General features: G+C 44.1%; 1 protein-coding gene and 1 non-coding gene across 3 annotated transcripts in view; both read right to left on the bottom strand.

Moving 5' to 3' along the window:
* Positions 1-4,844: 4,844 nt before the first annotated feature.
* The window catches only part of LOC130482616 (kynurenine/alpha-aminoadipate aminotransferase, mitochondrial-like), a 31,441-nt gene continuing 11,348 nt past the window's right edge, over positions 4,845-24,937 (bottom strand). Inside the window, exons 3-14 of one of the 2 annotated variants that reach the window (XM_056855406.1) lie at positions 23,970-24,138; positions 22,563-22,695; positions 20,231-20,305; positions 15,730-15,939; positions 13,061-13,126; positions 12,516-12,598; positions 10,987-11,083; positions 8,939-9,000; positions 7,999-8,063; positions 7,186-7,292; positions 6,229-6,330; positions 4,845-4,934 (exon numbers count right to left, since the gene is read on the bottom strand). In XM_056855406.1, coding sequence (XP_056711384.1) covers positions 4,893-4,934; positions 6,229-6,330; positions 7,186-7,292; positions 7,999-8,063; positions 8,939-9,000; positions 10,987-11,083; positions 12,516-12,598; positions 13,061-13,126; positions 15,730-15,939; positions 20,231-20,305; positions 22,563-22,695; positions 23,970-24,138 — 1,211 coding nt within the window. In that variant the 3' untranslated portion in view covers positions 4,845-4,892. The remainder of the gene's footprint in view (positions 4,935-6,228; positions 6,331-7,185; positions 7,293-7,998; positions 8,064-8,938; positions 9,001-10,986; positions 11,084-12,515; positions 12,599-13,060; positions 13,127-15,729; positions 15,940-20,230; positions 20,306-22,562; positions 22,696-23,969; positions 24,139-24,937) is intronic. The other variant, XM_056855407.1, reaches the window with a different exon arrangement.
* LOC130483138 (U4 spliceosomal RNA) lies at positions 22,319-22,454 on the bottom strand. Its single transcript, XR_008933563.1, has one exon. It is a non-coding gene; the product is annotated as a U4 spliceosomal RNA (small nuclear RNA).

A 24,937-nucleotide genomic window follows, 5' to 3' on the forward strand; every position in this document is an offset into this window, starting at 1 on the left:
AGTTTTGAGAATTCAGATGGGGAAAATGTGCATCCAGAGAGCGGCAAATCCAAGGCAGAACTCCACATGCATTCGGTTGCATGGAAGTGGAGTCGAGCGGTTTGGAGCCTGATAGGACTACTCCTTCCCCCTCTCCTTCGAATGCCATCCCTCTACGGAGCTGCGATGGGTGGAGTTGTGACGGAGGTGGGGGCGGGCCTCAACAGTGAGCTTGTCGGCAGGAGGAGGGCTGAAAGGTCAGGGGCAGACACAACCGCTGTCAAATGCTGCGGCCTTTTTCTCATGAGTAATCCAAGCTACATCGGGCTTTATGAATTAGATTTGATTCCATGAATAACCTTTTAAGTTCGGGGTTTTTTTTTGCTCCGCCTCAAGGGAGCAGCAATTTTTTGAGTGAATAATTGACCAATGTCTGGCAGAAATGGAAAGAGGTACCAAAAGTGAACTGGGTACCAAATTACCTCATCCCGGCTTTACTCTTGTCTAACCCTTCTGCCTCTGGTGCCATGCTGTATAGAACCAGAGGCAGAAGGGCTAGACTGGAGCAAAGTGGAGATGCGGTAATTTGGTAACTGATTCACATTCCTTTTGTTAGTACAGTTATGGATTCGTGTGTGTGGAGCTGGTATACCTTTAGTTCAGTGAGACTACCGTGTACAGCTGTTCGTACTGTTTGTAAGTCTGGGTGTCCCCCTCGGGGTCCTTCTCTCCTGTCCCAGTCTGGACAGCCTTGGAATCCCTGGCTTGAGCCAGCCTCAGAATGGGTGCAGACCTTGGAGGCAAAACATCTCCCATCTAACAGCCCAGGACTTTGAATCGTAGAGTTGGAAGGGATCATAAGGAGCATCTTCTGCCTATCGCTCTCTCTGGGGTCAGGCTTCAGCCCACTCTCCTCCCCAGCATGGTTCGTTCTGCTGCCTTTTATCTCCCCCTTCAATCCCAGCCCCCACCCTTCTCCCAGGTGCTTCCCTTTACCCCCTGTGCCTCTGTTAACCCATGGTTGTCTGAGCCTTGGTCTGGCTCTCCCTGTCCTCCCAGGGCTACCCATGAGCTGTCTTCCCCAACTCTGCTGGCCTTATTTCACTCCCTCCACCGGGGACCTTGTCTCCTAGGTGTAGGGCTTCATCAGCTTCTCCTCCCCGCTTGGCAGCCAGTGCTTTTGCAGGGCTGCTGGCCTTGAGAAGGAGGGTTCTGCTGCTGTGCCTTCCATTGAGACGGCAACTGGGCAGGGTCGGTACCCTCCTGAACTGTGGGCTCTTGCCCCGTTGCAGGCAAGCAGGGCTGGAGGTTTCTGGTAGGAGCTGGCAGAGGAAGCCAAGAAGGCCTCCACGCCTTGCTGTCGGCTTTGAAGGCCAGGATGGACTCTGCCGCTGCAGCAGAGACCGCGGCATCTGAGTTCATTCTACTTTTCTGTTTCTACTTGTCAATTTATTTATTTATTGTTTGCCATGCTTGCATATCACAAAGGGCACCCCAGGAAGGCCTAGGCTGGGGCTAGAGGGCAGGGTATATAAAAAAAAAATCAAATAAAAATGTGTATGTTTTGGCCTGCAGGTGGAGTAGGAACAGGTGGGTATTATCAAACTATTTTGGTATTGGACAATAGATGTGTATGTATGAACCTACGATGTTAAAATCTTATATACAATGGGTTATTTGGACATTTGCACATACAAACTAGGATTTAAAAATTCAAAGCTGGCAATGGACTATTTCATTCAAACACAACATTAGACACTATTACTGATGACATTTTAGGGCTACTGGATGATGCTAAAAATAATTCCTTATTTTGAAAGAAGTAGGAAGCATGCTTGAACGTGTAAGCAATTATGATATGGCATCTTGATAATGAAAGGCCCATTCTGGTACGCTAACAAAGATGTGTGTTTGGGCCCAGGAACACAAGGATAATTGTAAACATTGCTGGAACAGCCAGTTTCTTACGTGCACAAACAGGCATATGTGGATCAAGTATAGGCTAATTTACAGAAGGATAACATCATGTTACAAGAGCCCCGTGGTGCAGAGTGGTAAGCTGCAGTACTGCAGTCCAAGCTCTGCTCACGACCGGAGTTCGATCCCAACGGAAGTTGGTTTCAGGTGGCTGGCTCAAGGTCGACTCAGCCTTCCATCCTTCCGAGGTCGGTAAAACGAGTACCCAGCTTGCTGGGGGTAAAGGGAAGATGACTGGGGAAGGCACTGGCAAACCACCCCGTAAACAAAGTCTGCCTCGGAAACATCGGGATGTGACGTCACCTCATGGGTCAGGAATGACCCGGTGCTTGCACAGGGAACCTTTACCTTTTTAACATCATGTTTGGTCATGCCTTCACACTTTGCCTCCCTGCATGATAAGACGTTCCAGGGACTGTTTCCCAGGTTTGGTTTCTTTGGATAGGAGAGCAAGGGAGATGTACAGTGAATTTGAAGCATTTTCTTTATTGACAAACATACAAAAGGAGCACAGGTACAGGCAAAGTGGTGCTGCCCTTCAGATACTTCAAATTAGATCTGCTACCCTACATCATGTTCTCAGAGTGCCGGGTGCTTCACCTTTCAGCTGATTCAGAACTTGCCACGTTTTTTCCTTCCTGTTCCTTACAAAACTCAAACTATTTCTTCATGCATACACAAAACACATAGGCCAGCTGCCAGGTGAGAGGTATCTCATTTAAGAGCCATCAGGAGACAATTAATTCCCATTCAGGAAATATCCAGAACTGTTCAAGAATAGCAACACTCTTTTGTCCAAGGTCTTGACTCCTTTTCAATAGTCACTTTAGGCAAACCAATAGCGATATTCCCAATACTTAGACATCAGTCTTGCAACAGTATCTTTAAAGGCCAGGGTATGTAGTATGGGACTCCACTCAAAGGTTTCGTTATATGGTGAGCAGTGTAGTGGCCAAGTTTGCAGATGACACAAAATTATCCAGGATGGTGAAAACCAAGGATGTCTGTGAAGAGCTCCAGGAGGATCTCCACAAATTGGGTGAGTGGGCGACAATGTGGCAGATGAAGTTCAGTGTTGGTAAGTGTAAGGTGATGCACACTGGAACAAAAAAACCTAGCTTCAAGTATAGGCTAATGGGGTCTGAATTTGCTGAGACTGAGAGGGAAAAAGATCTTGGGGTCATAGTAGATAGCTTGATGAAAGTGTCAACCCAGTGTGCTGCAGTGGTGAAAAAGGCAAACTCTACGTTGAGGATTATTAAGAAAAGGATCGAAAATAAAATGGCTGACATTATAATGCCCCTGTATAGATCTATGAGGAGCCCTGTGGCGCAGAGTGGTAAGCTGCAGTACTGCAGTCCAAGCTCTGCTCACGACCTGAGTTCAATCGTGACGGAAGTTGGTTTCAGGTAGGCGGCTCAAGGTTGACTCAGCCTTCCATCCTTCCGAGGTCAGTAAAATGAGTACCCAGCTTGTTGGGGGTAAAGGGAAGATGACTGGGGAAGGCACTGGCAAACCACCCCGTAAACAAAGTCTGCCTGGTAAATGTCGAGATGTGATGTCAGCCCATGGGTCAGGAATGACCCCGTGCTTGCACAGGGGACCTTTACCTTTTTTATAGATCTATGGTGCAGCCTCATTTGGAATACTGTGCAGTATTTCAAAAAGGACATCACAGAACTTGAAAAAGTACAGAAGAGGGCAACCAAGATGATTAGGAGGTTGGAGCACCTTCCCTATGAGGAAAGGCTGAAGAGTCTGGGACTAGTCAGTTTAGAAAAGAGACGACTCGGGGGGACATAATAGAGGTTTATAAAATTATACACGGGTTAGAGAGCATTGACAAAGAAAACTTTTTCTCCCTCTTCCGGAACTCTAGAACTTGAGGACACCCCATGAAGCTGATGAGCAGTACTCAGGATGGAGAAAAGGAAATATTTCTTTAGACGGCGAGTGATTAAAATGTGGAATTCACTGCCAGAGGATGTAGTGATGGCCACAGGCATACATAGCTTTAAAAGGGGCCTGGATAGATTCGGGGAGGACAGGTCTACCAGTTGCTACAAGCCATGGCAACTAAAGGGAACCTCCACATTCAGAGGCAGTAAACCTCTGAATACCAGTGCCATGAAACAACAACGGGGGAAGGCCTCGGCCTCTATGCCCTGTTGTTGTAACTCCAGAGGAACTGGTTGGTCACTGTGTGAGACAGGATGCTGGACTAGATGGACCACAGGTCTGATCCAGCAGGGATCTTATGATGTTCTTATGATAGTCAAGGCCCAGAATTATTGTTATGCTGCTGCTGGCCTGATATTTGTCTTGGATCATTATGTACAGAGAGGGCTCCTATTTTGGAACCTGTACAAGAATTCCCGTGCGCACTTTGTCTCTCAAACTTAATCCACTCATATGATGACAGTTTGTAAGCAGGCGTGATATTTCAGATTACTGGGGATAGGGGAAAATACTCAGAAAGATGACTGGATATGTTCATGATTTAACTGACAAAAAAAAGTACAGTGTTCGTAATTATTTTCTTTTTTCTGATTTCATAATAAAGACAGTGCATAGCAATGTTATCATAAAAATGACTTGAGCTTTCCTCAAGCTCATCTTCGGATGGAATACAAAAGGCAAAAAATAGCAACTCTGTGAAGCCAGAAATGTAATTAATCTCTTTTCCTGCAGATGGTCTCTCATTCATTGGCGATAAGACTGCAGCGACAGCCTAGTTAATCTAAGCCTTGCTGCACATATTAGTTAACACAATCTTCAAAGACATTTATATGCAGCCTGAACACAACTGCACCAGGGTGAGGAATAACACATACATTTCATGACAGTGTGCTTCTTAAAGAGAATTGAAGGCTCCAGGGGTTGCAGTTTCTACTGAAGCTTGTTCTGGTTTCTTAAGGGTTCTCTGCTTGGTGAAATCATATAGCTTCTTTGATGAGCTCTGCCAGCCTTTGAAAACCCTACAATTAAAAAAAAAAAAGGCAAGCCAGTCAAGGGCAGGTACAATGCCCCAATGTAGAGGAACTCAACAGAACCCAGTTCTCAACAGAACAAAGGACTCAACAGAACCCAGTTCTGCACGTAAGACATCAAATCGAACACATAGGCCATTTATGCAGGGTCGATTCTGCTCCTTGCTCAATGCTGATTTTTTAAACCCGACCTTACTATTCACGGTCCCGATGCAAGAGGAGAAAGTCAAACAAATTCCACCCCCACACTCGCCTGCTCCTTCGTTTGCACAGCCATTAGCAATAGCCATTTGCATAGCTAAGCTGCAGCTGGGATTCTGCATGCTTCCTTCAGGGAATGTTTCGATGCGGGGGTGGAGCAAATACAAAAGGTCATGTTAAAGGGGCTCTTAAGAAATGTGAAGCAGGTATGCGCCGGCTTTGCAGTGAGGGCTGGAATAACGGTTCAACGTGAAGAAATTAAAAAAAATATGTGGGGCAATATGAAAGAACACTGCAGTGAATGGGAAGGCTGTGTGAGCCTTCCATATCACCATCCAGCCTTCCCTCCGTGAGCCATATGATGACTCCTGCTCTAAATCCTTAGCAGCAGTGGGCTAGATAAGGGATGCGAGGAGAGACCACCCATTCCCTGCATTGCCTGTTTGTGTGAATGCCACACAACGTTGGCAGGGGATCAGGAAAAACAGGGAGTTGTTCCTAAGATGAAATGGATCAGACTCTTACAGTACAATCTTAAACAGAGTTACGCTCTTCTAAGCCAGTGATTTCAACGGACACAGAAGTGTGCAATTCTGCTTAGGGTTGCACTGCTACTGCCTTACCTCTACGACAAGTTAATTGACTTGACAACATTTCTAGGTTACTACCTCAAAAGCAATTTGAAAAAGAAACGAGATACCTAAAATGCTTTGCCATGTTACATGCTAAACATCAACAATCTGGCGTAAACTTCCTCCCTTATTTGTCCTTTGTGCTTATGGCAGAAAACCAATACTTGCTGCTGTACGGCATTGGAATGTGGTTCCAAGATCACCCAAATGGAGTAACTTCCTAGATCTCTTTAAATCACACTCCTTTCTCTAGCAAATGACAAAGTCATTCAGTCAGGTGCACACAGACTGAAGCAAAAAAATGGCAATGTGGCAGTACCAACTGGAGTGCATTTCCCACCAGGTGGGCGTATGGGTAAAGTTCTGAAATGGAGGCTTAACTCTGGGCGAAGAAGAACAAACAGAGATTTACTGACAGCAACCCTGACTAAACAGTTAATCTGACTCACCTGATCAATCTGGCTTGGAGATGATAATGAGAAGGAAGCTCTGACATATGAACTGGTTTCAGAACTATCGATGTTAAATGCTCGCCCAGGAACTAGTAGCACCTAAAGAGAAATCCCTTGAGTTCAGCTATAAGCTTTCTGTAACCTTCCGAATTGCAGAAGTACATATATTGGCTTGTATCCTGCATGATCCAAAAAATGAAGCACTTTACAACAGGACTTTCCTGCCTCTCCCACCAGCTGCAGCCCACTGAACTCCCCACCTTTTTTCGGTGTGTGTGTGTGTGTGTCTTAATGAATAGTATAAAGGACAAAGTGGAAGGAAGAAATTGGTGGAAACTGTTGGAAGTGAAGGACTTTGCGCTGTCTCTTAACCTCAGACTCGGGGACAAGACTAGTGAGTCAGAGAGATAGAGGGGACAAAACACTGGGGCATCCTTTCTCTACTGCTCTGACCTATCCCTTTGATATGTAGATTGCTACTCTTAGGGAAACTTCCTTCCTTCCTGTTTCTTCCCCACCTCCTCACACACACTGGCACTCTTCTCCATCTTGCCACCGTGAGGGAAGGATGCATGTCCTGGATCTCCCTCCATCCTAGTTAGTTAGAATAGATAGGCAACTATACTTTACTCTAGCCTATCCAGAAATGGATTTCCTACAATAAATGAAGTATATTAGTTAAATAGACAAAAGGTTCCTAGAAATTTTGCTCCTGGCACACACAGAGGTTTGGATGGGCTTCTCTGAGCACAACAGCCTTTTTGCACTCTGCTAATTTAACAAGGATTTGGGCATAACAAAGCCCTCACAATTCAACAGAACCCCCCCACCATACACACACACAATGTTGGATGTATCCTTCCTTTGTTGGAAACAGATGGTAGGAAACAAGCCCTTATTAGTAAAAGCACCTTCCTCCAAGTATTATGTTACATCAGTTGGTATTTTTCATACTTCTTTCTCCAAAGCTTTTTCCATTATTAGATGCTGTGTGTCGGAAATTCCTTTAATTTTAATCCAGAGAAACATTCCGGCGGCAGGGGAGTGCCAGTTCGCTAGGCCTAGAAAGACAGAGAGAAACACACACCAGAGCAAAAGATTTAGTTTTAAGGAGTTAGTATAGAACCACACTGATTATAATCTGTTGTTTAAGTTGCACTCTCTTTTCCGATCTCCCACCCTAAAGAAGAGATTTAAAAGCTTCCAGATATGCCTCCAACATATGTAAAGGTAAAGGTCTTCTGTGCAAGCACCGGGTCATTCCTGACTCATGGAGTGATGTCACATCCCGACATTTACTAGGCAGACTTTGTTTACGGGGTGGTTTGCCAGTGCCTTCCCCAGTCGTCTTCCCTTTACCCCCAGCAAGCTGGGTACTCATTTTACCGACCTTGGAAGAATGGAAGGCTGAGTCAACCTTGAGCCGGCTACCTGAAACCGACTTCCGTATGTACCCTACACTTATGTAGGAGAAGCAATCTGTCATTTTTACTGGCATGGGCATCCAAAGCTTTCCTTCTGCAATAAAACTGGGTTTCTTCTACTTTTATTAGGGTAGAGTTTACTCACAGAATTGGGTGAAATCTTCACATCATCACTTGCTGTGGGGTTTATTCATGGGCTTCTCTGTTTATATGGGGAAGCCCACTGATTTTCTCCTGATGTCATCCTCCTTTTAGTGACATACCTTCATCATGTTTTATTTTAAGCACTTGTTACATCAAACATCACTTCTTGACAGTTCAAAGGCTTAATACTATCCCTGACCTTTTAGCCACTTGTCTGCTGCGGTAAGCATCACATCCCTCTGTGTCCTGTAGAATTCTACCACTCTGCAAGACAACCCCCCATCTCAATTAGAAGACTCAAAATCCAAGTCCTGATGTCAGAAATGAGACATTTGAGCAACAGTTTACAAGGGAAACACAAATCTGATGTTATGTAATGGCTGCTGTACACTGATTTGACTCATGTTTCAAATTGTGCTGTAAGGGCCAACCATGGACATTAAAGCCATTTTAGAGGAGACTGTAGTAGGATTGCCAACGGCCAGGTACTAGCTGGAGATCTCCCGCTATTACAACTGATCTCCGTCCGATAGAGATCAGTTCCCCTGGAGAAAATGGCTGCTTTGGCAATTGGACTCTGTGGTATTGAAGTCCCTCCCCTCTCCAAACCCCGTCCTCCTCACGCTCCGCCCCAAAAACCTCCAAGTATTTCCCAACTCGGAGCTGGCAACCCTAGACTGTAAACCATTTAAAAATTGCCACAAGGGCTTGATCTTGATTGGGCCTGCAGCACAGCAGCAGCAGGCAATCTTGTTTTCCCCCCTTCCTGCCTTTGAAAGTGCCAATACATCCCCCATGGCTGTTTCGGCACTTTAGAAGGCATGGGGGTGAACTGTTTTTAAATAGTTAAATTCTCATCTACAATGGTGTTGGTGGCCATGGGTTGGACCCATAGCCACCATCATGTCTAGTTTGGCTCTAAGATCAATTTAATGATGTTATATCAGTGATACTGACTGACAGCGGTAACTCCACAGCCACACACTTTGTCACGTTATATAGAAAAGTGGGTTATGCAATACATAAACAGTTCAATGCATGTGTAATTATAAAAAGGGGAAAAAACCCCTCAAACAATATAGTATATTAGGCTGGGGAGGGGAGGGTAGAAGTGCAATAAATAAATAAATTTGCATTACCTGTCTACATGGTCAAAGAAACCTTTTTGACCCCACTGTTGAAGAAGTTGGTATATCATAAGCTGCAAAAATAAAACCTCTATTAATATTATGCTCATGTATCAAACGTATATTAATAAATAATCCAGATGGCATAAATATTAGCCGTGTGTCTAAATTCATTTTCTTTTTTAAAAAATGGGTCAGTCCAAATCCCCAGTTCTCAAAGTGCTCTGCTAGTACAGGCCCTGTCGAAATGATGAGGCATGGTGTTGCCAAGGAACTGTGAGTGACATTCAGAGACCCAAAGCAGAGAGTGCGTGTATTGATCCCTGGTGCGTCCCACTTTCCCATTCCACCCTTCTCAATTATCCTGCTAACTCAAAGGAACAGAACAAGGGGCTAGTCATAGCAAAACTGTATGGCCCAGAACAAGTGGCATTGCTAATTGGCTTTTGTATATTTCCAAGTGCTGCAAAGGTTTTTGTACTTTTTAAAAAGATTTTTTTAATTTCATATCCATTGAAATACAAACAGAAATAAAATACATATCAAAGTGACGTAAACAACACATTACAACACAAACACAATAACAAACCAAAAACCTAAAATATTTCAAACAATTTCTGGGTGAGCATATAGAATTTCCTTTTAGTAACCTCCCTTACTAGCTTTTTAACATTGTGTGTGTGTTAAGTGCCGTCAAGTCGCTTCCGACTCATGGCGACCCTATGAATGAAAGTCCTCCCAAATGTCCTATCTTTGACAGCCTTGCTCAGATCTTGCAAATTGAGGGCTGTGGCTTCCTTTATTGAGTCAGTCCATCTCTTGTTGGGTCCTCCTCTTTTCCTGCTGCCTTCAACTTTTCCTAGCATGACTGTCTTTTCCAGTGACTCTTGTTGTCTCTCATGATGTGACCAAAATACGATAGCCTCAGTTTAGTCATTTTAGCTTCTAGGGTCAGTTCAGACTTGATTTGATCTATAACCCACTGATTTGTTTTTTTGCTTAATCATTCGTTCTCTATATTAGTACTTGCAATTACAGAATAAAACTTGCCTTTTAAACTTCTGAATATAATCCTCATAAATATGATTTTCTTACCTATTCCACCAACTGCTTCTAACATCTAGATGTGAGTCCAGTCGTGCCTTAGAGACCAACAAGATTTTTTTAGTATAAGCTTTTGAGAGTCAAAGCTCCCATCATCAGATATGAGTTCTGACAAAGGGAGTTTTGACTCTGCTATTCTAGCCCAACAATTCATGAACTCTGACGTTGAACAAATATCATTTCAGAGGGTAACTCTGCTGATATCTCACAAAGGGAACTTTGAATCTCAAAAAAACTTTTACCCTCAAAATCTAGTTGGTCTCTAAGGTGCTACTGGAATCAAATCTAGCTGTTCTACTGCAGACTAACACAGCTACCTTCTGAAAAGACTTTAAACATGCAATTAAATGAAAGTAGTGGTAACACGTGAAGATGTTTCTGGTCTAATCTCCTTTTACACTTTTGTAGCACCTCCTAGCCAAATCTTTAACTTTTGGAAAATCATGCTGTAAGGTGGGAAAGAGAAATGGTAAATGATGAACATTTTTTCCACCAGTGTGACCTCTGTAACCCTGTAAAAAGGTAAAGGTGCCCTTTGCAAGCACCGGTCATTCCTGACCCATGGGGTGATGTCACATCCCGACATTTCCTAGGCAGACTTTGTTTGCGGGGTGGTTTGCCAGTGCCTTCCCCAGTCATCTTCCCTTTACCCCCAGCAAGCTGGGTACTCATTTTACCAACCTCGTAAGGATGGAAGGCTGAGTCCACCTTGAGCCAGCTACCTGAAACCAACTTCCGTTGGGATCGAACTCAGGTCGTGAACAGAGCTTGGACTGCAGTATTACAGCTTACCACTCTGCGCCACGGGGCTCCTCTGTAACCCTGTAGGGCTCTGCAATTCAGGTGACAAAGACAATTATTGTGTATACACTGCTAATACACTGGTGTTTCTCACACCAAACACAAGACGTGTGGAACACAAAAAGCACAACAGCTGGGAGCCCTGAAGTACTCACCTGAGTGAAAGTGCTGGCATGCATTGTAGAGACTTGTATATGTAGAATAACTCTGTCAACAAGAGGTTTGGGACCGGTTAGAAAGCCTATTCTTAACCTAGGTAAAGGAAAATAACAGTTAGCTTAGAAGATTGGGTTCCATTGATATTTAATTAAAAATTACTATGTCATTATATCTGAAAACTCATCTTCTCCCCAGACATTTAACTTGACTTTGAACAACAGTAGATAATTAATTGTATATGAAAGCAAAGGATATGCAAACTGATTAATTATTTGCTAATTCAAAAACATTTAGCCATGGAACTTTGACAAGTACAGGATGGTTGAATGCCTAACCTTGATACACTCTCAGAAAGGGGAATCTAGATTTTAGTAGAAATGAGAGAAGGCTGGAATGGAAGCTTTAAATAAAATAGTTTCAAACCAGTTGTACAATAGTTGTAAATGAGGAATCACGAAAAAGGGAACCATCCCACCTCTCCCCACCCAAAATAAATTCCACTGTGAGCTTTCCCTGAGTCGTCCAGGACTTGAGCAGGCTTATCTATGCCCCTTTCCCCTATTTTCTGTTAATGGATTTCTGGTGGGCCAGCATGGAGCCAGCGTGGTGTAGTGCTTAAGAGCGGTGGTTTGGAGTGGTGGACTCTGATCTGGAGATCCCCACTCCACATGGGAGGCGGAGGCTGATCTGGTGAACTGGATTGGTTTCTCCACTCCTCCACATGGTGAAGCCAGCTGGGTGACCTTGGGCTAGTCACAACTCTCTCAGCCCCACCGACCTCACAGGGTGTCTGTTGTGGGGAGGGGAAGGGAAGGAGATTGTAAACTGGTTTGATTCTTCCTTAAGTGGTACAGAAAGTCAGCACATAAAAACCAACTCTTCTTCTTCTTTTTTACAGCTCCATAAATATGATAGTACTTTCTCCCTGCCAGCTTGCAGCCTAGCCAGGAAAGCTGGGGCAGAAATCCACTTCTTTCTGTCCTCTCTGATAATGTGCTTTCACCTCAAGGTTAAAATCTGCTCTCCTGTCTCTCTTAGCACTGCCCAAGGTCCATCACTAAAAGGGGTACATTTTGTTAGTGTCTCTGAGTAGCAAGGCTGTGAGTAAGGAAGTGTACAGCTCTTTAGTTAAGCCAACTACGGGTAGCTACAAGACTGGTTCTAGGTACAGCTAAGAAAAATAAAGAAAAGTTACTGGCTAGTTACTTACAATCCTTCAGCATCTGGTCTTTGCCAGCTGCATGGTGTCCTCACCCCAAGCACACCTACGAGCATCATTCTCCTCTACCATCCCTCATCGCAACACATGCACAAGCAATTGCGCTTCCCTCAACAACACCAACCACACAAAGGAATACTTCCCTTTTCAGAACCCTCTCCATGTGGACTCCAAGGGCCTTAGCCAATCTGGGTGCCAGGTCCTAGGGTTCACCCCACCAGAACACGTCCCCTCCAATCAAGAGGTGTTAACACATCAAAGTGTGTTCCTCCACTCGTGCTGTGCTCTACCCACAGATGACCTTACCCAGAAGAGAGGATCTTGGAGAAAGAGTCGGTCCGCAGAACTCGGCCATCAACGTCCATTGAAAGAAAGGTCGGTGCCCAAGGCTTGCGAATGAAGACAAATAAGTATCACCATTAATAGAACTTGTTTAAAAATGCTGTTTAAAAGCAGTTGGAGCCAGTGGTAATGTGAGACATTACCTGGCAACCTATCTGGCATGATTGTTTTTACTAGAGACGGCACCTGAGAGCCAGTGGCCATGGAAATGCTACATGCAGTTTTCATTGCTGGAAACAGTGACTGGGGTCATATGCATTTATCCAGAGAGAGTTCATCAGGCTGACAGTTAAGCAGTGTTTTAGCTGCTTGGGGCCTCTTTACTTCTGCAGTATTAAGTGCAGCATCATGATTAGGGTAAACAGTTCCACTAAACAAGAAAGAGTAGAGACAGACCTTTCTGCAAGACATCAGGCATTTTGTCTCAAGGAGATGTACATTAATGAAGATTTGCTTCCTCTTCTAATGCAAAAAAATCATATCAATATCAAGTCTAAATGAGAGGTCACCTTACTAAACTGAAGGAAGTAATAGGGATCATCTTCTATTATGAGGAAATCATATTGCCTGGCAAGCTGAAAAGGAAAAAACACACACATATAAAAACAGTTTATTAAATTAGGATGGGCTGGATCCAAGGACTCCTTTCCTTAGGATTTCTCATGCAAAGTAAGGGAATCCTTGAATTAAACTCAGTTACTCCAGCCCCACAAAAGATTCATCATTATTTCATTCCACAATCCCGTTGCCAGGGATCATTCAGATGTTCTGGGTGAATGCCAATTTTGTTTCAGGTGTAAACATTTTTATTGGTAGAGACTAGTGGCCCTGATTCAGAGATCTGCATGCACTCTCATATATAACCTTATATTTTGCAAATTCTGGGCCTTATCTTTGGCAAATCTCAGTGAAGGGAGATGATTCATGAATGCAAAAAAAAGAAAAGAAAAAAAGTGTATGCAGCTCAGCTTGTTCCATGGGTATAAACAGTGGAGCAGCACTTCATTTTTTGAAACTGTTGGTCACTGCAAGGGGGAGGGAAATTCATGCCTTTACCCGTAAATTCCAGAAGATGGCAGCTGAGCTCAACAAAGCATACAGTTGTTATCTTCCTGGCCCCAGCTGCTGATGTCAGCAGCCCCTGCTAGTCAGAAATGGTATGACTGCATTTAGTCCTCTGCCTCCAACACAGGTCTTTTATGCATGGCCGTTTCCCTTGCCGTCACCCCTCCGACGACTTCGGGGCTTTGTGCTGATTATGCATGCTGTTTCCGATCGTCAGAGGTCGCCTCGCTCTCCCCCCACGTTTCCGTGTGTTTTGCCTGCGTTTTCAGAGACCTGTTTTATCTCGAATTTCAATACGTGGGAAACGCAGGGGGAGGACGAGGCGACCTCTGACGGTCGGAAACAGCATGCATAATCGACGCAAAGATCCAAAGTTGTCAGAGGGGTGACGGCAAGTGACAGCCATGCATAAACAACCACAGTCTCCCAGTCTTGACAGGCATGAGCACAAGTTCACAATGCCCTCTCAATCATCCCAAAAGAGGGCCAGAGGTTCAACTAAAGAACTACCTCATTGGTCAAGGCTGGAAATTTATGGAGAAAGTGGGCTGGATTAAGGGAGCTCTATGAACGTTTCTAAATTCCTTTGTGTAGCCTCTGGGTTGAGTTCTATGCTTCTGCGTACCACTTGAAGGGCCAGGCCAGATGGTCTTAGTAAGCTAGGTCTTGGCCAGCTCTCCATTCCCACAGAGAAGAAGACACGGGCTCTGTATAGGTTGCAGTAAAAAAAAAAAACTCTTTATTTGGGACTTTACAGGTGGCAGGGTTCTCAGGGCAGTTTATAGCACTCCCTTTCCTAGCCACTTCACGTCCCTTTCCTCACCCATGCACTTATCTCCTTCCCGCTTCCAGCAATGTGTGCTGATGACATCCTCTGCACCCCCAACTCCTCTCCACGGCCGTCCTTAAACCGTTCCCCAACTTTGGTCCCACAGCTGTGAAATCAGGGTGGAACCCACGCCCTCTCCGAGCTCGGCAGCTTCTCCAACCCAGAGGCACGCCCTTTCCAGACCAAGTGGCTTCAGCCCATAACAGCCAGCCTCTTCTCAGCTGGTGGGTGCCCTTCCAGCCATATTCAAACCACTGGCTGGTGGCCCTCAGTTAGATCTCCCCAGGCTGCCCTTCAAGGCACCTTTTGCCCCTTTCCAGCACCTCCGTGCCACATGGTGTCTGGAACAATCTGATGAATTAGACTATAGAGCTGCAATGGAGCATTTTTAATTAATGAATGCCTTAGCCATATTCTTTTGAAAACTATATATTTCCCCTTTGTCATATTTTAGTAAGATAAGTCATTAACCTTACACAACATATTCCTCCTCTACTTTAGCAATAAAGTTTGCTTGAATAAAGGAATACGAAGCTCCAATAAAGGCAAACAATTTTGCATCCTAACTTCATCTGCACCCTGGACCTGGTGAGTAAACTACATATTTTATGTTTTAGTGAGAGTGGTAACAAATGGATGTGGTTACAGTTAGGGCTGAATAAGACCACCTGATTGATAAAACTACAGCGTTGTTAACTTGGGGGGGAGGGAGAAGGTAAAGGTTCCCTGTGCAAGCACCGGGTCATTCCTGACTCATGAGGTGACGTCACATCCCAACGTTTCCTAGGTAGACTTTGTTTACGGAGTGGTTTGCCAGTGCCTTCCCCAGTCATCTTCCCTTTACCCCCAGCAAGCTGGGTACTCATTTTACCGACCTCGGAAGGATGGAAGGCTGAGTCTACCTTGAGCCAGCTACCTGAAACCGACTTCCGTTGGGATCAAGCTCAGGTCGTGAGCAGAGCTTTTGACTGCAGTACTGCAGCTTAACCATCTGCGCCATGAGAATCCTAACTTGGGGAAACCACTTCCCAAATCACAGTACTCTTCAAGCTAAGAAGGGAGAGACTTCAGACTACTCCTCTCTGGGATCTGGTGTCCACTTCAGATGCATCTCATGAGGGCTGCAATGGTCTTTGTACACAGAACACCGCAGAAAATCATGACTTCTCCCTCAAAAATTCTTGAAATAAACAGTACTCTTCTCAACGCTGTACTCTTCTCAACACTGTCATCTAGAAGATGCACCTGATCCAAAATCAGCATTTATTTTTTGGTCTGATGTACCTGATAGATCTCTTTCTTGCGGTCTGCTGTCAATGAAGTTCCAGTGGGATTGCTGCCATTAGGAATTGTGTAGAGAAATTTGGGGAGGTTGCTGTTGAGTTTCCTTGTGCCTTCTGGACTCCATCTGGAAAGAATTTCTTTCAGGCCTTTGGGAATAATACCATGTTGGTCACTGGGAACACTGATGATGTTACAGCCCAACGGTCTCAGCTGTTTTCATCAAAATAACAAGAAAAGGCATGAAGAGTAAACAACATTTATTTAAGCCATCCGTTTTGCATTTCACAAATCAACTGCCAGCACTAGCTATAGTATTGCTGTGCTGCTGATTTTTCCCTGCAACTCAACCTTAAGATTTTAAATGCTCTAACAGTGCAATCCTAAACAGAGTTACACCCTTCTAAGCCCACTGAAGTAAAATGGACTTAGAAGGCTGTACCTCTGCTTAGGATGAAACTCTAATTCTCATAACTTTCTGGTAATAATGGATGAATCACATGTTGAAAATAATGAATCATTAACTATCATAGAATAATAATAATAATTTGTTTTTATATGCCGACTTTCTCTACCACTTAAGGAGGAATCAAACTGGCTTCCAATCACCTTCCCTTCCCCTCCCCACAACAGGCATGCTGTGAGGTAGGTGGGGCTGAGAGAACTCTAAGAGCTGTGACTAGCCTAAGGTCACCCAGCCGGCTTCATGTGTAGGAGTGGGAAAGCAAATCCAGCTCACCAGATTAGCCTCCACCGCTCATATGAAGAGTGGGGAATCAAACACGGTTCTCCAGATCAGAGTCCACTGCTCCAAACCACTGTTCTTAACCACTACACCATGCTGGCTACACCACAAGTGCGAACTAATCTACTACAATTGTGTATTTTTTACTGTTGTGTCCCACCCCTCTGCCCATTTTTACATCATCTTTAAGGTATCAGGGTGTCTCAAACCGGGCTTCCAGCAGCCAGGCTTTGGCACCATGACCTCTGTGCCTACTGCAAACCTGGCATCCTGAGATCTGTGTTTTGAAGGTGCTCCCTGAGCTAGTTTACTTAGGTGCACACCTCACATTTTTTAAAAAATAAAGTGTATATTTAAAAATGTAATGTCTTAATTAGAAAAATGCAAGATTGCTCAGATAGCCAGGATAGCTGCAGCTCCTACTTCAGCATAAACTTGCTGGCAAAGCGGGGTTCATTTTCCAGTAATGTGCAGAACACCCCAGAGTTTGTCTCTCATCACTGATCAGGTGAAACCGCCAGAATCATAAACTCCTCTGTCTCAACAGAAGACAGGCTAATGGCTCCAAATCCAAGATGTTCAGCGATCGGACCGAAATTTCAATAACGTTATTAGAACAGCCAGGAAAAAAATAGAAAGGTATGGGCAATTATAGCCGAGCTTTAAAATAAAAGAGTCTGCAATTTCTCTTTCTGCACTAACTAGCCCTTCATTTATTAGGTCATAAATAAAGTGCAGCTGCAAAAGCTTTATATTGTCCCCTGGAATAGGTAATGAAAAAATATTGCCAATAATCCACTAAGTCAAGTCATAAATCCTCCTGAAACCCACAGTGATTTGTAGAATCAGGAAATGCTGAACTATTATAGGTAATATTGACAGAGATAAGATTTATCTCACCATATCATCCATTTGTGTATTTCATTTCAATGTATGAAGTGCGCGTGCAGCCGCTGAGTATGTGCCAACAGGCTCTTTCCCCATGCAGGAATGTAGGCAGAAAACTTTATCCAAACCAAGCTGTACACTGAGACTTTTCACAGCAATTTTGGTGATCACAGTGACTAGAAAAACCACAGCCATGACAGAAGAAATGGCTAAATCATTTCTATTAGGGTTGCCTACCGCCAGGTGGTGACTGGAGATCTCATAGAATCATAGAGTTGGAAGGGACCCCCAGGGTCATCTAGTCCAACCCCCTGCACAATGCAGGAAATTCACAACTACCTCCCCCCCCACACCCCCAGTGCCCAGATGGCCAAGATGCCCTCCCTCTCATGAACTGCCTAGGTTCATAGAATTAGCAGTGCTGACAGATGGCCATCTAGCCTCTGCTTAAAAACCTCCAGGGAAGGAAAGCTTAACACCTACCGAGGAAGCCTGTTCAACTGAGGAACCGCTGTTAGAAAATTCTTCCTAATGTCTAGATGGAAACTCTTCTGATTTACTTTTAACCAGTTGGTTCTGGTCCGACCTTCTGGGGCAACAGAAAACAACTCAGCACCATCCTCTATATGAAAGCCCTTCAAGTACTTGAAGATGGTTATCATATCCCCTCTCAGTCTTCTCCTTTTCAGGCTAAACATACCCAGCTCCTTCAACCTTTCCTCATAGGACTTGGTCTCCAGACCCCTCACCATCTTCGTTGCCCTCCTCTGGACACGTTCCAGCTTATCTACATCTCCCGCTATTACAACTGAACTCCAGATGACAGAGATCAGTTCCTCTGGAGAAAATGGCTGCTTTGGCCATTGGACTCTATGGCATTGCAATCCCTCCCCTGTCCAAACCCCACCCTCCACCACCCCTAAAATCTCCAGGTAATTCCCAACCCAGAGCTGGCAACCCTAGTTTCTATGCACAATCCTGTCCAGCACTGAGAATTTTTCAGGATTCTACATATGGGAGGAATTATGGAGAGTAGGTTTGCATATGTAAACCAGTTCAGACTTCTTGTTCTTGAGATTTTTCCTCATGTTTGATCTCATGAAAGATCAGTAGGCCACGGGTTCCCAGGCCGCCCCAATTTTACACGTAATATATTAACATAAGGATTTAGTGATACAGATAGACCCACTAAGGGACCCAGAAGTATATGTTCTTTGCTAAGGGCCTGACCACACATTATGCTTCATCCAAGCTACCAGTGAGGACTGGAAGCCATATTTCATCTGTCAGTCGCCAGTGACAACGGTTGTGTAAAAATGCAGCAGGGGCCCAATTTGGATAGAGACCATGGTATGGGGGAAAACAGGGGCTCCTGGCTTCCTCCCTGGCTGTCTTAGCTCCCAAAAATGATGCCGGGGAGGGGAAGGCAGGAGCCCCTGTCCCCTCTGTGGTCCCGATCCAAATCAGGCCCCTGTTGAGCTTTTAGACAGGACTGGGACTTGTCACTGGGGACTTGTAGATGACGTATGGCTATCTCTCTGGCAAATTCGTATAACGAGTAAAGAGTAATTTGAGCCTAAGATAGTTTCTACATGGGGACGGTTTATAAAGCTATTCAGCACATCTAGTCCCCAGAAGCCGCATGTCCTGCAATGAGCCCATGTTGGTCCTTGCCCTCCATGTTTCTGCACAGTATAGGAAGATGACAGCTGGAGAGATTGCCATGAAAGCCATACATCTGACTGTACAATGACAGTGTGGTGCTCAACGATGTACCCCAATCCCGTGAGCAAGAGACCATCCTGTCCAAATATGATTTTCACTCTGCATTTCTAGTTCTTGGATGTATCAGGTACTGAGAAATGCATACACGTTTAGGGTTAAATTTTTTTAAAGATAATTTTAAACTGATTTATAGATTTCCAGAGCTCAGGAAAAGATGTAAACTCTAGGCTGCAAAATAATGCTGAAAGTGTACACGAATAATACCAACAGCCTTTGTGTGTGTTAAGTGCCGTCAAGTCGCTTCCGACTCATGGCAACCCTATGAATGAAAGTCCTCCAAAATGTCCTATCTTTGACAGCCTTGCTCAGATCTTGCAAATTGAAGGCTGTGGCTTCCTTTATTGAGTCAATCCATCTCTTGTTGGGTCTTCCTCTTTTCCTGCTGCCCTCAACTTTTCCTAGCATGACTGTCTTTTCCAGTGACTCTTGTCGTCTCATGATGTGACCAAAATACGATAGCCTCAGTTTAGTCATTTTAGCTTCTAGGGTCAGTTCAGGCTTGATTTGATCTATAACCCACTGATTTGTTTTTTTTGGCAGTCCACGGAATCCATAGCACTCTCCTCCAACACCACATTTCAAAGGAATCTATTTTCTTTCTATCAGCTTTCTTCACTATCCAACTTTCACACCCATACATGAACACATGAAGCTGCCTTATACTGAATCAGACCCTTGGTCCATCAAAGTCAGTATTGTCTACTCAGACCGGCAGTGACTCTCCAGGGTCTCAGGCAAGGGTCTTTCACATTACCTACTTCCCTAGTCCCTTTAACTGGAGATGCCGGGGATTGAACCTGGGAGCTTCTGCTTGCCAAGCAGATGCTCTACCACTGAGCCACGGCCCCTCCCGTACATAGTAATAGGGAATACGATGGCATGAATTAATCTAGTCTTGGTGGCCAGTGACACATCTTTACACTTCAAAATATTTCTAGCTCCTTCATGGCTGCCCTTCCCAGTCTCAATCTCCTTCTGATTTTTTTGGCTGCAGTCTCCCTTTTGGTTGATGGTGGCGCCAAGGAATAGAAAGTCTTGAACAACAGCCTTTACTGCCACAGATTTCCAGACCTATGGAATACTCACAGCTGCTAGCGTCCCAGGGTAGCTGGGTGCATCTAAAAGGACAGTGTCTCCAGGATTAATAAGCATCTCAAACACCTACAAAAAATATATATTTTACAAGGCTGTCTGTATACTGTAACTAAAATACAAGTTCTGCTGTGGAGCAAAATATAGTTTTAAAAGATCAGAGTGCAGACCATTAGCATGAATTACTAACTTTATAGAACACGAACCATTAAAAAAACCCTCATAAACTATATTTAACCTCTCAGTAAGAATCAGCTGTCTTGCACTAAGTATTAGGGAGAAAAGAACAGACAAGAAAAAAGGAAAACTTACTGCAGTGCACAAAAAAGACCACACTGAGTTAATTATAATGAAGGGGAAGTTACAGAACATAAAATCCTACTCAACAGTACCACCGCAATCCATTTTTCAGTTTCTAAGAATACAAGTGGCAATAAAATGGATTGAAATGCTAGCAAATGGTTCCATATTTACTGAAGAAATGCTTATTTGATGATAAACGTTGCCTATTTCACAGATCATTGGCTAAAAGAGTAAATATTTAGTAATTATGTGGAAGCTATTAATACAGGACAATGGCCTTGCCAGACTCAAATTGCACATCTAAAAATTTTTTCGTGGTGTCCAATGCAGTAAATTCTGTTTTTAAAAAATCAAACTATGAGAACAATCCCACTTTAGGATAGATATTTTCAAGGATACCTCTCCCAGGTTCTTTTTGAAAGTTTAATCCTCACAGCAGGAGGTGGTGGGTACAGAAATGTAATTATATCTGTATTTCTCTCTTCAACAGTGGGGCTATTCAGAGATAATGTTCCTCTACCTCCAAACCACAGTGCCACTGGCTTGCATGCTCCTTCTCCCCCCTGCGTCTTTTTACACGTTCACCTTCTTAATAAATGATGATTTTCTGTTACATCTAAATGCAGCTAACCATGGTTTGCTTACCTAGTTCAGAAGTCATGACAAACCATGGTTTGCTGCAAAAGAGGAGGCATGGGAGGGTGTGAGGAGCAAGGATTGGCCATGAACATTTTAAGAATGGATTCCGGGTTTCTTTCTTGTTAAAGAAATAAGGCAACACATTAAACTTTGATTGTTTAACTATACAAGTGCCAGGGGCTGCCTCCCTGGGGTTGGATTCCTGGTCTGAAACTCCCTCCAGCGTCCCTTGTGCTGGAGCTTCAGGGCTGTCTCAGTGTTTAGAAAGGACGGCAGTTTTATGCTCACCCACAGCCCTCTCCCTCTAGCCTGCATCCTCTCCCCAAGCTGTTGAAGAGGACCCTGCCATGTCCTCCCATCTAGCCCTCCTGTTAAGGGAGTAGCTATAAGGGGGCCAGCCCAGGGATTCCTAGCCCGCCTCATGATACTTCAAAAGGGAATGTGATCCTGTGCTGGGTCAGAGGGTGGCCCAGTTGTTCCTCCCACTTTCTTAGCCTGCCCTGCTCCGTGTCAACCGGCCGGTTGAGGCCTAAAGCACCTGAGGTGATGCTGTGCTGCCACAGGGCATGGCTGCTCAGAGGCTCCTCAGCTTATTGCCAAGGCCATCTGGTGTGGCTGACCCACTGGGCTGTGCCAGTCACCATCCACCACCGTCAGTCCACCAGCTGCCTCATCCAGAGCTGTCCTGGCCACCAGGATCAGAGGTGTACAGGACTGAAGCCGTGAATGCTTCTGAGGTGTCCCAGTCTCCTTCCTTCCCCCAGGTAAGTCCAGGGCGTGATGCCTGCTCCTGGACAATAAGCATCTCTTTAAGATACCGAATTCACCCCAAAGGGATGAGCCGGAATGTAAACTAACTTCCTTAAAATTGTTATATACCAATGGTTTTGTATTACTAGGCACACTTATACATGTGACTATAAGATGACCCCCTTGATGCTACACATCTGAAAAAAATAGTTTTCCTTTTGGGTAAATATACTGGGTAAATAATACATGAATCAGCTGTGGAATGAGTGGAAATTGAAGGAGAGAAAAATAGTACTGACTCTTCTTTAAAAATTCACCTATATGGATGTTAACATAAACTTTTTAAACAACATTAGTACATTTCATCTATGAGCTATAAGCAAAGGATCTCTTTTTGCAAAGCAAAATTGCCAATGCCAACTATATTTCTAGTCGTCATTGTGGGGTATTAGGAAAAGTTTTCAATTAGCAATAACTGTGCCTCGGATTAACCTCGTTGGCAGCAATACTGCCACTGTGTCAGGCTGCAAAGCAAGTCATCGTATCGCACTGAGGAAGGGAAGCAATTAATCAGGAAAAAAAGAATTATTATATTTAATTCAAACCTCAACACAGGAATAGTTTGAAATCTTACTTTACACAAGCCTTGTTGGCTGCCGGTGGTGACACATATCTCCATTTGTCCTTCCTCAGGTCTACGGTCAGTTGTTGGAGGGTTATGGAGACTCTTCTGCAAATCTTTCAGCCACAGCAACAACTCTGGAATGCTGAACGCAGTTTTAACTTTCCGTCAGTAAGTATTTAAATATGTATGTTGCGTTACTTATCTTTTAATAGTCAACAGCCACCTTTACCTCTTTCTTTAAAGAATTTTCACCACAGGCAATGGAAACGTATAAAGTTATGCAGCGATACTGTATGCTGCATCATTCAATACCAAAACAGTGTGGTGAGCTTTCGTCTCTGTAAGGGATCAATACCAAACTATTTCACAATCAATATTAACTTTTATCATGATTCTTTTAAGCTAAATCTCTATTTGGTTTAAAGAGTTTTAACCCGATCGAAGATTTTTTTGGGTAACCTTGTTTTTTGATTAGCCTCAAGGTTCAGAGCAGGGTGTGTATATATATATGTATTTAAACCAATTAACATACGTGGTAAGCAACGGACTCATTTGCAGCCATGGCAACCTTGGAGCTAGAACATGATCAAGTGTTCCAGGTTGAACTTCCAAAACTGTGAAATTATTGCGTCAACAAGTACAGATCTGACAGCCAAAAAAGAAACCAGTGGGCAGGATGCTGGGAGACTGCGAAATATCCCCTTCAGGCTAGACTGTCAGGTTAGCTTGTAATTCAAGGAAAACCTGCATGTCTTTCGCCTGTGGCATCTATGTAAGTTGTTCAAGTCTTCATACACTTCCTACGTGGACCTAGACCACGATGGGTAGCCGTGTTAGTCATTCTGTAGCAATAGAAAAGAGCAAGGGTCTAGTAGCACCTTAACAAAATATTAACAAAAATTCTGGCAGGGTATGAGTCACAGGTATCTGAGGAAGATTTTGTGAGTCACAGGTATCTGAAGAAGTGAGCTGTGCCTCATGAAACCTCATAGCCTGCCATAAATGTTGTTAGTCTTTAAGGAGCTACTGGACTTTGAGGAGGGGCTGTGGCTTAGTGGTAGAGCATCTGCTTGGAATGCAGAAGGTCCCAAATTCAATACCCGGCATCACTAGTTAAAGAGACTAGGCAAGTAGGTGATTTGAAAGACCTCAGCCTGAGACTCTGGAGAGCTGCTGCCGGTCTGAGTAGACAATACTGACTTTGATGGACCAAGGGTCTGATTCAGTATAAGGCAGCTTCATATGTTCATGTGACTCTTGCTCTTTTCTGTGTGGACCTGTGGCAGCCCCTTTGTACACTGCACGAAATGCTACTGGTGACTATACCTGCCTCCCCAACAATTATCTGCAATACTCCCGTTTCATGAACTTGCTACTTTGAGAACACGAGTGAGATCTTTGGTGCCTGTAAAGTACCCTGCTGTGCCCGAATACTGGAGGGCTCTCTTCATCGACTCCTCCCCAATTTCAACGGTTGTTCCATCTTCAACAATAATGCTGGCTGCTTTGAAAGGAAAAGTGTTGGGATTGGGTGCCCCTCCAGCCAGTGAAATCAGTGATGGGGGAGACCTCTGCATCAGTTCCGCTAAAGGGGGAAAAACAACAAAAACAACAAGGGATCACTGAGACTGAACGCATAATACTTCTTTTTAACCCATGTGTTTGTTTCTTTCTTTCTTTAGACTTCCCACCTACTCCACTGAGTAGTCAGAAAGGTAATCGAAGAACACAGTGCAACAGAATGGGAAAAAATTGAACAATAAAACGCTCATTACAATTTAAAATATTACAAGTAAAATATAAATAAGAGTTACAACAAAAAGCCCCCAAATGTTAGGAACTGTTATTCTAATGTCAGCCTTTCTTATATCTTTAAACACTTATTTAATTTATTTATAACACTTCTAAGCCACCTTTCCACCCAGTTCAGGCCCTTAAATTATGGCCTCTTTGGCGGGGGGGGGGGGGGGGGGAGAAATGCAGTAATTTGTCAAAGCTGCATTGGCAGATGATAGACAATTTTGGCTGGGAAGTGGGGCTGAGACTTGTAACTGCACAAAGAGCAACCCAAATTAAAGATGTGACTACCAAACTTATTTGGTTACACTCTTAGATTCGACAGTTTGTGGAACCTCGACATCTGCACTGGGAACGTTTTAGAGGAGCAGCCGTTTATTTGTTACATTTTGTTACTGTCTCATTGTGATAATATACATGTAGGGAAGATAGGCGGCAGGTTTCAGACCACACAAAATGATTGAAGTTAGGTCGAGGCTAGGCTTGCCAGATCTGACTTGGGAAATGCCTGGAGATTTTGGGGGTAGAGCCTGAGGAGGGTAGGGTTTGGGGAGGGGAAGAAGAAGAGGAAGAAGAGTTGGTTTTTA

Source organism: Euleptes europaea, chromosome 9 (assembly GCF_029931775.1).
Source record: "Euleptes europaea isolate rEulEur1 chromosome 9, rEulEur1.hap1, whole genome shotgun sequence".
Taxonomy (NCBI): Eukaryota; Metazoa; Chordata; class Lepidosauria; order Squamata; family Sphaerodactylidae; genus Euleptes; species Euleptes europaea.